Source organism: Microcaecilia unicolor, chromosome 3, assembly GCF_901765095.1.
Source record: "Microcaecilia unicolor chromosome 3, aMicUni1.1, whole genome shotgun sequence".
Lineage (NCBI taxonomy): Eukaryota > Metazoa > Chordata > Amphibia > Gymnophiona > Siphonopidae > Microcaecilia > Microcaecilia unicolor.
Window position 1 is genome coordinate 366,856,619 of NC_044033.1, and position 13,515 is coordinate 366,870,133.

At 40.7% G+C, this 13,515-nt stretch overlaps 1 protein-coding gene across 3 annotated transcripts in view; it reads right to left on the reverse strand.

Moving 5' to 3' along the window:
- The window catches only part of TBC1D32 (TBC1 domain family member 32), a 327,052-nt gene that overhangs the window by 45,321 nt on the left and 268,216 nt on the right, over positions 1 to 13,515 (reverse strand). For 2 of the 3 annotated variants that reach the window (XM_030198561.1, XM_030198563.1), the window contains exons 31-32: positions 10,946 to 11,103; positions 2,293 to 2,433 (exon numbers count right to left, since the gene is read on the reverse strand). In XM_030198561.1, the coding sequence (XP_030054421.1) occupies positions 2,293 to 2,433; positions 10,946 to 11,103 (299 nt within the window). The remainder of the gene's footprint in view (positions 1 to 2,292; positions 2,434 to 10,945; positions 11,104 to 13,515) is intronic. The other variant, XM_030198562.1, reaches the window with a different exon arrangement.

Below are 13,515 nucleotides of genomic sequence, written 5' to 3' on the forward strand. Positions count from 1 at the left end.
GCCATGGGAGGGGCATGGGTGTTCACTAAAGATGCACGCAGTATTACTGAATGCCAGGGATCCGTGCTTAACTTACACCTTGGGATTTATACCGGGATTGGTTGGTATAAATTGTTCATGCCCAACGTTTGGTGCGGAATTTGGATCTAAGTGCTATTCTATAAATGACATGCAACTCAGAGTGCCATTTATAGAATACTGCTCCGCATGGATTTTTTTCAGCTCCGTTTACTAAATTTAGCCCTAAATGCAGGTTCTCTCTCTGTCTCTAGTGGGATCACAATCTAAGGTGTTTTTTTGTACTTGGAGCAATGGAGGATTAAGTGATGTGCTCAGTTATAAGTAGCTACCGTTAGAATCAAACCCAGATCACCAAGATCTCACTAACCACTAGGCTACTCCTCCACTCCACAGAGCCATCTTAAGGGGCTTTGCAATATTTTTGCAGTTAGCATGCAGAATATTGCACGCTAACCCCTGGATTCTATATATTGTGCCAAGATTTCTGTGCGGAAATCAAAGCATATTCCGTAACAATACGCATAACCTAATTGGTTAACTAGTCAATCAACGCTGATAATTGCCAATTAACAAGCAATTATTCACACTAATTGGCATTAATTAGAATTTACGTGCTGAACTGTCTAAGCGTATTCTATAACATAAATTCTCTAAGTCACATAAGTGAAAAGGGGAATGGAATGGGTGGGTCATGGGCGTTCTAAAATCTATGTGCGTGGTTATAGAATACATCTGGTCTGCACCTAATTTAGGTGTGAACAACACCAAGTCTAACTGCCCGTGAATAAATTTAGTCGTGCATAGGGGCACTCAACCATGCGGAAATTTAGGCTTAGTCTATAAAGTACGCGCGTAGGTGAATTTCATTTCAATGCCAAATTTTTAGGCATAATTATATACAATCCAGTCCTAAGTGTATTCTGTGTCAGGGGATGTGGCATAAGCATAGAGTGGGCCATAGGTGTGGAAACTGGCATGAGCGTGGAAGACGTTTGACATTCTACATTTACCACATGCTAACTGCCTAACGCAGAATTAAAGCAGATCACATTCCACCTCCTGAAAAGAAGCCATGAACTAGCAAATTCTATAAATGGCACCTAAAGTTAGACACTAATTCCACACCCAACTTTCTGCGCAGAAATGCGTTCTAATGGATGCAAAGCACAGAAACGGGGCTAAAATAGAAGACTGGTGAAGAATTACATTTATGCGCCCAGTTACTGGATAACACCTAAGCGCATCCATGAGCAACTGAAAGTGGGCATTCCCATGTTAGGGGCATGGGTGTGTCAGGGGCGTTCCAGAAAAATGCGCTCAGTATTATATAATATTGCAGATGCTCACCCAACTTACCTGCCAGGATTTACACCTGGTTTCAGTTGGTGTATGTCCTCACGCCCAATGATATTCTATAAAAAGCGCTCATCCTATAGTGCTCTTTATAGAACAGAACTGGGTGATGATTTTTTTTTGTGTCCATATTTGGGCGCCATTTACTGAATCCATACCTAAGTGCTTCTGCATCAATTGGGAACAGATACTGCTTGTTAGTTTGCAAAACACCCACTAGCTTTCACTAGAATGGATGGTGCACAGGACTCCGAACCAAGACTACTGCTATTACCTCAGAAACTGTCAAAATAACCTGTTTTAATGTGGATAGTCTGCTTTCCGTGAGACAGTCAGTGACATATTAATGTACTGTAAGTAACAGAAAGTGAAAAAGAAGACAATGTGAGAAGCTTTCCTATGAGTTTTCTCATATAATATAGGTTAGGTGGGAGTAACAGTAGAACAGCAAACTTTACAGTGGGACAAATACTGAATTTTTATGTAGTGCAAGGCAGATCAAAAAAGTCCTGCTATTATCTCCTTATGGAATTTTTAGGGGAGGGAGATAAAAAGGCAATGAAAAGAAGAGCCAGACAAACTGCAAGTGCCCATGTCACAAAGATATAACATGCTATTATTGTATGCTTTTGTTATTTGTTATGAATACTACTTTTAGCAAACAGATGTAATATATATATATATATATATATATATATATATATATATATATATATATATATAAGAGAGAGAGAGAGAGAATGGCTTAACAGAATTATGCAAACATTAATAAATATTACAACAGTTCCAAACAATTTCCTGGTTCCTGTTTATGCAATTTGCACATGCTAATATTCTGCAGAATCTCAATAATCAAAAATCAATTTCTTGGAAGTAGAAAATAATGGATATATGCATATAAAATATATAACAAATTACCTGAGAGGGAGTAAAGCCAGACATGCGGAAAGCTGAAAATACAAGTGGTACCTCTGCTTTCAGCAGCATTTCAATGTAGTAAGCACTGCAAAAATATATTGGATGAATGCCAGATTCTGCTATGCCAACAGGTAGATGTATCTGACAGAAAAAAAAAATTCAAATGAAAATTGAATGGAAATGGGATTAGCAAGCAATCTTCACATAAGATAGGCAACTACTGATGGCAGCTGCAGTTTCCAAAAAAGAAAGGAACTAGAATTGAGTGGGCAATTCCATAACTGGGCACCTTCAATTAAGTGCCCTCTAGGGCCATGGTAAGAACATATTCTATTGAAAAACCTGGGTTCCATTATATAATACTAGTGTAACCAGCTATCAACATGCCTAAAATTTAGGGGCTGGCACTTACGTCAGCCATAGAGTTGGTGTTAGTATGTACATCTAGGTGTCGCAGAGATATGCATAACTTATGGTATTCTGCTGGTTATGTGTGTAAGTGGGCTGATCCTCTACCTATGCCCTGCCCTATGTACCCCTACTTAAGATCAAGGTGCTTTATTCTTCATATACCGCTAAGAGTGTACCATCATAATGGTGTACAATAACAATAATATTACAATAAAGTCTAATATTAATATTAATGTGAGAGATCAAGAAAAGGAACTCCAATAATCACTGGAAACAGAAAAGAAAGGGAACTTGCAACTATGTAGGTTAAGCGTGTATTTGCAGAATAACTCTTAGGGACCATACTAACATTTATGCATGTAAGTGTGCACATACTGTATGTGTTCTTTCAAAACAGACATGGACCTGTTGTCTTTCAGGTTTATTTTAAAGAGGGAATTATTAATCAGCACTGTAATCCGATTAAAGATATCCATGTTCTGTAAGCTATCCAGTTATTCATAACTGTATTTTCACCCAGATATCTGGTTACCTCAATACAGCTTAATGTAGTGGGATAATGTAGTGATTAATGTAGGGGCCCTTTTACGAAAGGGTGGTAAAAGGTGGCCCGTGTGGGATTGCCACATGCTGAGGCCACCTTTTACCATTGCCAGTAAAATGGCCTTTTACTGCTGGAACCCATACCATCACCCCCAGCACTAGAAAGTGAAAAGGTATTTTCTAGCACCAGAAATGACATGTGGGCAAACCAGAACTGCCAGGCTCCTCGGTGAACTCAGTGGTAGGGCTGATTTGCCATGTGCCAAGCCAGTGGCAGCCCTACCGCCCTTTAGTAAAGGGTCCCTTAGGTTCCTAAATTTAATAGCTCGGTATTTTTCAAGTATCAGGCCCTATATCTGTAAAAATGATTATCAGGCTCATTTTCAAAAGAGAAGGACGTCCATCTTTCGACATAAATCGGAAGATGGACGTCCTTCTCACAGCGATGTCCAAATCGGTATAATTGAAACCCGATTTTGGACGTCTCCAACTGCAGTCCGTCACAAGGACGTCCAAATTTCAAGTGGGCGTGTCGGAGGCGTAGCGAAGGTGGGACTTGGGCGTGCCTAACACATCTTTGACCCATAATCAAAAAAGGACGTCCTTAACGAACACTTGGACGTTTTCACCCAGACGTGTTGTTTTTACGAATAAGGCACAAAAAGGTGCCCAAAATGACCAGATGACCACCAGAGAGAATCGGGGATGACCTACCGTTACTCCCCCAGTGGTCACTAACCCCCTCCTACCCTCAAAAAACATCTTTAAAAATATTTCGTGCCAGCCTCAGATGTCATACTCAGGTCCATGACAGCGCATGAAGCTCCCAGGAGCAGTTTTAGTGGGTACTGCAGTGCACTTCAGACAGGCGGACCCAGGCCCATACACCCCCCTCCTGCTACATTTGTGGAGGAAACAGCGAGCTCTCCAAAACCCACCACAAACCTACTGTATCCATATATAGGTGTCCCCTTTCACCCATAAGGGTTATGGCACTGGTGTACAGTTGTGGGTAGTGGGTTTTGGGGGGCTCAGCACACAAGGTAGGGGAGCTATGTTCCTGGGAGCATTTTATGAAGTCCACTGCAGTGCCCCCTAGGGTGCCCGGTTGGTGTCCTGGCATGCCAGGGGGACCAGTGCACTACAAATGCTGGCTCCTCCCACTCCCAAATAGCTTGCATTTGGACGTTTTTAACATGGACGTGTTTGGTTTTGAAAATCGCCGAAAGTCAGAAACGTCCAAATCCAAGGACGTCCAAATTTAAGGATTTGGACATTTCTGACGGTATTTTCTAAATGACAGATGGACGTCCACCTTTTTTCGAAAATACGGTTTTCCCCGCCCCTGGATTTCAACGTTTTGAAAAGACGTCCAAATCGCAACTTGGACGTTTCTTTCGAAAATGCCCCTCCACGTGTTTGCTAGGTTAAAAAAAAGTGACTGGAGATAAAAATTTGCAAATGGGTATCTTTGAATGTGAGAAGGTATGAGAAAGCTGTGGAAAGTAATCACCCCTTCCTTTTTCAACTCCCACCCACTTTGGTGTTGAGTGGAGCTACATTTTGGTCATTATTCAACTCAAGATCCTGATGAATAAATAATCAAAACCCACACTGTTCGGGCAACAAAGGATTTGATCGGTTTGGTGTGGACCATAATTCATTGAGGACTGCTGAAGGTAAGTGCAATTATTTATATTTATGATTGCATATGTAGTGCTGTTTATTGTATTTATTGCAAGGAGAAGCTCAACATCTATATTATTTCCAAGAGTCAGTATTGGACTAAAAGGTTTTTAAGACATTGAGCACAAGTCACGATATTTCACAAGTTCGGAGGGTACTGATGATTGAAACTGTTAAGCAATTGTTATGTTGCAAAGTAAGTAAGTGCTTTATAAGTTTGTGAAGGTCCCACTTTTTCATCACATAAATTTAGAGGAATGTCTACAAATATTGGTTTTCTTCTTCTGAATTTTTTATATGAGCATATATTTTTGTATTGTTCAGTTCCTGAGGGATAGTATTTAGAGTAATTACAGAACGGAGGCCATTCACACAAGCGGATGCTTCCTACATCTAGATGTGAAGATGGGAGAGAGAGGGTCCAGGGTGGGCCTACAATATAAACATGCATTCTCAGTTTCACATAAGGAATCCATGTCTATTTTGAAAGAGCACACTGGCATTTTCATCTGCTACAAGGCATATCTAAGAGCTATTTGTTTGGGAAAGCTGTAAATACTGATGTTTCCTTACCTGCAAAGTCTCCTGCATTCAGCATTGGCGGGTCATCTCCCGCACTCCTGTCAAAATGGGAAAGTCTCCTGCTGAATTCTGCTGCTGCTGCTTCTCTTTTGAGCAGCAACAGGAACAAAAACAAGCACCGTGCCAAGCCATTGATGCCACTTTTCTCTACAGCCGGCATAAGAACAAAAACAAGTGTGGGGCCATGCGCTGTTGGTTCTGCCCCCAGAACGGGAAATTGACGTCAGCTCAGCGGGGGCAGAGGACTGTAAAGACGACAGCGAATGACTGAAGGCTGCTGTGGCCCCGCTCTTGTTTTTGTTCTTGTGACGGCGTAGCTGCTGCTGCAAAGAGGGTCAGAGGGAGAGAGGAAACATGGCTGGAAAGGGTAGAGGAAGGGGGAAAGGGTTCCACAGGGAGGTGTCCAGAGACAGCAGAGGGGAGAGAAAGAAAGAAGAGTGAGGATGCTGGAGGGTACAGAAAGAGAGAGAGTGGACATGGAAAAGAGCAGGGTAGAACCAGAGACAGATCGGGAGAGAAAGAGAGGACATGAAAAAGAACAGGGGAGAGACAGGCTACTGGATGAAAGGATTGGGAGAGGGTAATGAGTGGAAGGATAGAGAGAGAAAGAGAGGTGACACTGGATAGAAGGGTAGGAGAGAAGAGGGAAGGCGCTGGATGGAAGGTTTGGGAGAGAAAGAGGAGACGCTGGATGGAAGGATGCAGAGAGAGAGGGGGAGACAATGGAAGGATGGGGAGAGAAAGAGGGGAGATGCTGGATGGAAATGGGGAGAGGATAGAGTGTGAAAGACTGGAGAATAAGAGGAAGATGCATGGGGAGAACAAAGGTGAGGAAAAGATGAAAAGCCACAGGTAGAGGAAGTAAAAAGAGGGAAATTAAAGAATGGATAGTAAGAATGAATCAAATCTGGACAGAGAGCGAGGCAGAAAAATAAATTGAAGAAAACAAAGAAAAAGGAGAGAAAATTACAAATGGACAGGAAACCCTGGCAAGAAAGTTAAGAGAAGACAAAGGAATGCAGACTCAAGAGAAAAATTAAATGGCCAGACAACAAAAGTACAGAAAATAATTTTATTTTTAATTTAGGATAAAGCAATGTGGTAACTGTGTTAATAAAGGTTAATAAATACAAATAAAACAAAATAGAAATAAGGTGATACCTTCACTGATTTTTAAAACACTTTTGATTAGCCTTCAGAGACCAGCACTTCCTTCTTCAGGTCAGGAGAGGATACCATAACTGCATTTTACTGTCCTGACCTGAGACAGGAGGTTTTGGCCTCTGAAAGCTAATTGAAAAGGGTATTAGGTTATTAAATAAAATATTTTCTGAAATGGCTGTGGGATTGACGTGTGTTGGGGGTGGAGCAATGTAGAGTGGGTGGAGCAAAGGCAGAGTGAGCGGGGCTGGGCATGTACTAACATCTCCCTCTTAAAAATTGGGACCCCTTGGCAGCTCTGTGTTTCCTCCCCATGAGCCGTGCCTTGATTCACAACCTCACCCTGTAGGATGAAAATAAGTAATTAGGGCAATAATTATTCCCTGATAATACTTATTACAAGGTTCCCGCTCAGCCTAGAGGAAATATTATAAAGGAACCTTGTTGCTGGCACCCTGCCAGTGTTTTGTTCTTCGCCAAAGAACCAAAGCCACGTCACAGATGATAATTATGATTTTTTATTACAGGTAGAAAAATAGACATTCTGCAATAGCTTATATGCAATATAATATCTCTTACTGATATGCACACTAACAAAATATATTGTCTAAGTACACTCTGATTATCCTGAGACTACGTACAGTAATGATTAGAACAGTACAAATGATATCCTAATGATCCTTATGAAAACTTATCACATCTTATGCAAAATACACATTAGCAGCTGTCCCTGACCAAGAGCTGACATAAACCAGTCGTACTTAGATAAAACCACTGCCTAACCCCAGACTAGGAAATATATCACTGTGATCTCACTCATCATGCTGTCCTGATGACGGCTTCAGATAAGACCGGAGCAGAATCTCCCCAGACGTTATCTCAGCTGTCTGTGTCTTATGTAGTGCGGGTCTTTCTCAGCAAACAAGCAGGTTTCCATCTCTCTGTTGGTATTCAGAGCCAATATCTCTGCCACAGGTATTTGCACCAGTTATGCAGGTCACAAGGTTGGTATCATACAGTCTCTAGCTCACCCCGAGCCTTGCTGGATTTCTCAGGTCCTTCCCAGGTACTCCTCCCTCTGAGGGTCTCTGACCAACTTACTTCTCCCACTCTCCCCGCGTTCTTCCAGACCTCTTCCTCGGGTGATAGCCTGGACCAATTCTGATCACGTACCGTCCAGTGCACGGGTAAGAAGAGTTCTTTGTTTTGTGACCTTGGAAATGGTAACGTCTGGTGCCATGGCTCTGCCTCCCTTCTCAGCTTCTCAGAGATAGAAGGGGGATGGTTGGAACACAGAATGTCCTTGGCTTCAGCAAGCCTGTCAGTGATTTTCCACAAGCTGAAGCTGGATCTTGCTGACACAGAGATGCTCAGGTCAGAGGGTTGCAGCAGCCATCTTATTGTACCAAGATGTCATAGGCTTGTATAGGCCAAGAACAGCTCAGGCTAGATCACAGGGAAATACCCCTACAACCCCCAACATCCAGTCCTCCCTGGTCCCTGTACAGCATCCTACACTCTCCCCCCCCACCAAACGTGGTATCCTAGCTACTTGTGACATCACCCCGAATAGCAACCCCCTCCGACAGGAGACCCCCCCCCTGCATAGTACTGCCCCTGAGGGCAGAAGGGTGGAAGAGGCTTCCCTATACTAGTCTAACACTCTATTTTTCACAATCCTCCCGCGATTTAACGACTTTGCATAACTTTGTGTCATCAGCAAATTTAATCACCTCACTAGTTACTCCCATCTCTAGGTCATTTATAAATATGTTCAAAAAGCAGCAGCCCCAGCACAGACCCCTGGGGAATGCCACTAACTACCCTTCTCCATTGGGAATACTGACCATTTAACCCTACTATCTGTTTTCTATCTTTTAACCAGTTTTTAATCCACAATAGAACACTACCTCCTATCCCATGACTCTCCAATTTCCTCTGGAGTCCTTCATGAGGTACTTTGTCAAACGCCGTCTGAAAATCCAGATACACAATATCAACCGGCTCACCTTTATCCACGTGTTTGTTCACCCCTTCAAAGAAATGTAGTAGATTGGTGAGGCAAGATTTCCCTTCACTAAATCCATGTTGACTTTGTCTCATTAATCCATGCTTTTGAATATACTCTGTAATTTTGTTCTTAATAATATTCTGTATCATTTTGCTCGGCACCGACATCAGACTCACCGGTCTATAATTTCCCGGATCTCCTCTGGTTCCTTTTTTAAAAATCGGCATTACATTGGCCACCCTCCAATTTAAGGATAAATTACATATTACTAACAATAGCTCTGCAAGTTCTCTGGAACGAATACCATCCGGTCCAGCAGATTTGCTACTCTTCAGTTTGGAGAACTGCCCCATTACATCCTCCAGGTTTACAGAGAATTCATTATGTTTCTCTGACTCGTCAGCTTTGAATACCATTTTCGGCACCGGTATCCCACCCAAATCTTCCTCGGTGAAGACCAAAGCAAAGAATTAATTTAATCTCTCCGCTACGTCTTTGTCTTCCCTGATCGCCCCTTTTACCCCTCGGTCATCTAGCGGTCCAACCAATTCTTTTACCAGCTTCCTGCTTTTAATATCCCTAAAAATTTGTTTACTATGTGTTTTTGCCTCCAACACTATCTTTTTTTCGATGTCCCTCTTAGCCTTCCTTATCAGCACTTTGCATTTGATTTGACATTCCTTATGCTGCTTCTTATTATTTTCAGTCGGTTCCTTCTTCCATTTTCTGAAGGATTTTCTTTAACTCTAATAGCTTCCTTCACCTCAGTTTTTAACTATGCCGGCTGTCGTTTGGTCTTCCGTCCTTTTTTAATACGCGGAATATATTTGGCCTGGGCTTCCAGGATGTTGTTTTTGAACAGCATCCACGCCTGATATAAATTTTTGACCCTCGCTGCCGCGCATCTAAGTTTTTTTTTTCAACATTCTTCTCATTTTATCATAGTCTCCTTTTTTAAAGTTAAACATTGACGTATTTGATTTCTCATGTATACTTACTTCAAAGCTAATATCAAATCCGATCATATTATGATCACTGTTATCAAGCGGCCCCAGCACCATTACATCCCGCACCAGATCATGTGCTCCACTAAGGACTAGGTCTAGAATTTTTCCTTCTCTCGTTGGCTCCTGTACCAGTTGCTCCATAAAGCTGTCCTTGTTTTCATCAAGGAATTTTACCTCCTTAATGTGCCCCCGATGATACATTTACCCAGTCAATATCGGGGTAATTGAAATCACCATTATAGTGTTACCCAGTTTGTTTGCGTCCCTAATTTTGTTTAATATTTCTGCATCCGTCTGTTCATCCTGGCCAGGCGGATGGTATTACACTCCTATCACTATCCTTTTCCCCTTTACACATGGAATTTCAAACCACAGTGATTCCAAGAAGTTTTTTTGTTTCCTGCAGAATTTTCAATCTATTTGATTCACGACGCTCCTTAATATACAATGCTACCCCTCCACCAATTCGATCCACCCTATCACTACGATATAATTTGTACCCCGGTATGACAGCCGGTATGTCAGTGTCCCACTGGTTATCCTCCTTCCACCAGGTCTCAGAAATGCCTATTATATCTAATTTTTCATTTAGTGCAATATATTCTAACTCTCCCATCTTATTTGTTAGGCTTCTGGCATTCACATATAGACATTTCAAACTATGTTTGCTGTTCCTATTTACATCATGCTCAGTACTTGATAGTATTAATTTGCAATCTTTTGTTTGCTTTTTATTTTTATTTAGGGACACCTGATCTACTATGGTCTCTTTTGCAACCTCACTATCAGGATACCCTATCTTCCCTGTTTTGGTGATATCTTTGAACGATACCTTATCCTGAACCATGCACTTTTGAGTGATGGCATTTAGTCTGATAACCAGATAACTACCCAGATAAAGTAACTGTGCTAACTTTGACTGGTTAGCCCTCCAAATATTGGAGTGAATATTACAGATATCCAGATATTGCCAGTGGTCAATGCTAAATCCAGATATTCAGCGCCTGCCACTTTCTAGATGCTGATGCAAAATACATAAATGTCATTCAACCATGGCAGCAGGAAAATTAAAGAAATACGACCACCCCAGCTGAATACTGAATCATCAGCTTTCTAAAAGATTTTTCAATATGAACAAAAATTTATTTGACTGAAAATTTTAAACAGGTACCTGCAATATTTTAATCTGAATAATCTTGTCAAAGATTGAATGATTATTTTTTTTAATGAAAAAATAATCTAAATTTCTTACAGAGACATGCAGTCTTGGTAGCCAGAGAAATGCTGAGACATGAAGGCCAGAGAACTGCTGAAGAAATGATAATGTTCTCTCTTTATCTCCTGACATGATCAGAAAAATAGTAGAAGCAAACCAGTCATAGCCAGCATAACCACCCTGCAGATAACCTGTTGGCACGAGTCAAGGAAAAATGCAGGCAGCAAATAGCAGTCACTTAACTGTCGTATACTCTCTGTTCTCAGAACATACAGCATGTGGAGGGCAATGCTATAACACAAGGTAATCAGGGGCCTATTTAAATCAAGCCTATTCTACAAAGTAAACTAGTATTTTTTTAAATAGAATGCACACACAAGTTGTAAAAAATGTGCTTACATTTAAGGTGCAAATCATTTACACCAGGCATACAGCTGGTATAAATGCCTGCACCAAGATGGTAGCCAGAACACATGAACATTAAAGTATTCTAGCATTTACGGAGGCAATTCTTTAACAGGTCACCAGCATTTAGGTACCTACGGTGAACCTATTCTGTAAGAGTATTTATGTGGTCTTGCACACCTACATTTATGCACTGACATTTATGACAAGTATGTGGCTGGCATAAATGCAAGTGTCCAAATGTGACATTTATGCAGTGAATTACAGTATAGGGATTTCAAAATGAAATCTTCACATGCTCTTTTCCAGGCTTGAGTTCCTCTTTGTGGCTTGGGTAAATGTGTCCATTCTGTGAAACTATACATGTAAGTATGTGTGCCCTGTTATAGAATTAGGTGGCAAATGTGTAAATGTTTAGAATAATGGCATTTACCTGCATATATGTGCACATATGCATGTAAATGCCCAAATTCTGCCTAAGTGCTATTATGCAAATATCCACTTTAGTGCCTATCTGCAAAAGGAGGGGCATACATAAGGGCAGAGCATGGGTGGGACTCAAAATTACATATGTAACTTATAGAATAGTAGAAGTTACACCTGCATATGCAGTAATTAGGCTGGCATTAGTGTTTGCACCTGTTAGGTGTGTATATACACCCAGTTAGGCTAGTATAAAGAAAGTGGCTGCTTATGTCCCTTTATAGAATAGATATCAGGTATCCTCCAGATGCCTAGTTCTATGCTCCCAGTTATAGAATTGATCTATGAGTGGGTGACATCATCTGACAGAGCCTACGCAGAGAAACTTCCCCAGCTTAGACGTTGTTGAAAAGCACCACCACACATGTGTGAACTTTCTACCTTGGCACAGTTGTAAAAGACCTCCTTCATAGAATCATAAAAAATGAAGGCAGATAAAGACTATATTGACTATCCAGTGTTCACATACATGCCATCTACTATCCCTTCCTCTCCCTTAGAGATCTTATGTACTTGTCCCAACTGTCTTGAAATCAGGTACAGTCTCCATTTCCATCACCTTGCCCGGGAGGCCATTCCTCGAATTCATCACCTTTTCTGTCAAGAATTATTTCCTTAGGTTACTCCTGAGTCTGCTCCCTTTCATGTTCAGTATCTAATAAACCTTAGAGCAAAAGGTGTGTGGGTATGTGAGGACTCACGTCCTGTTGTTCAAAGAGAAAACCTGTAAAAAGTAAGTAACCTGGTTTTCTCTGAGGAATCAGCACTTACAATGACTCAGTGAGTGACCTACTCATTTTTATTATTCTCATTCTTATACGTATTACTTTTGAATTTGAGTACTCAGTAGTTTTTAAATTCTGTGTCATAAGCATTATAAGCCATATTTTGCGGTAATAGAGTTATATGAAGATTTGACCTTTGGTACATGTCCAACATACGTAGAAACTCTTATTTCATTTTATGTTACTTTGCTACGTCTTAGTCATTAGCTATTTCCAATATTGGATGTCTACTACTTACTACTACTTATCATTTCTAAAGCGCTACTAGACGTACGCAGCGCTGTACACTTGAACATGAAGAGACAGTCCCTGCTCGACAGAGCTTACAATCTAATTAGGACAGACAGACAGAACAAACAAAAGATAAGGGAATATTAAAGTGTCATGGTATCTTTCCCTTTCCCTCATTTTTTTAAAGTATCTATATCTATATTTATATATTTACTTATTTATATAATTATTTGAAGTCTCTTATATTTATTATTAGTTGCTATATCTGCATCTATATAATGTTATGTTTTTATACATGTTATTTTAATTTGGTTTATTATTTGTTACTTTAGAGCCCCTGATGCAGCGAAACACAGTCTGTGTCAGGCGATTATTTGACAATAAAGTTTGAATTGTATCACTGATTGATCTGCTTTGTTTGCCTCCACCTTCAACAGGGAAAGACATCCCAGAAAGGGTTTCATTGAGCCTCTCAACCTGGTTATGGTGATGACCAACCTTTGAATAGTGACAACCCCTGGAAGCTGGCATTAATTGTTGCCAAAACGGAATAGCCTCTGTGTTTTTTCAGCTTTAAAACAGCTTAACCCTGAAATTACAAGTGCAAATCCAGTCATATTCTGGATATGTGCATGCAATTTAATTACTTAACAAGTCAATCAGCACTTATAATTGCCACTTAACAAGCAATTATTGACACTA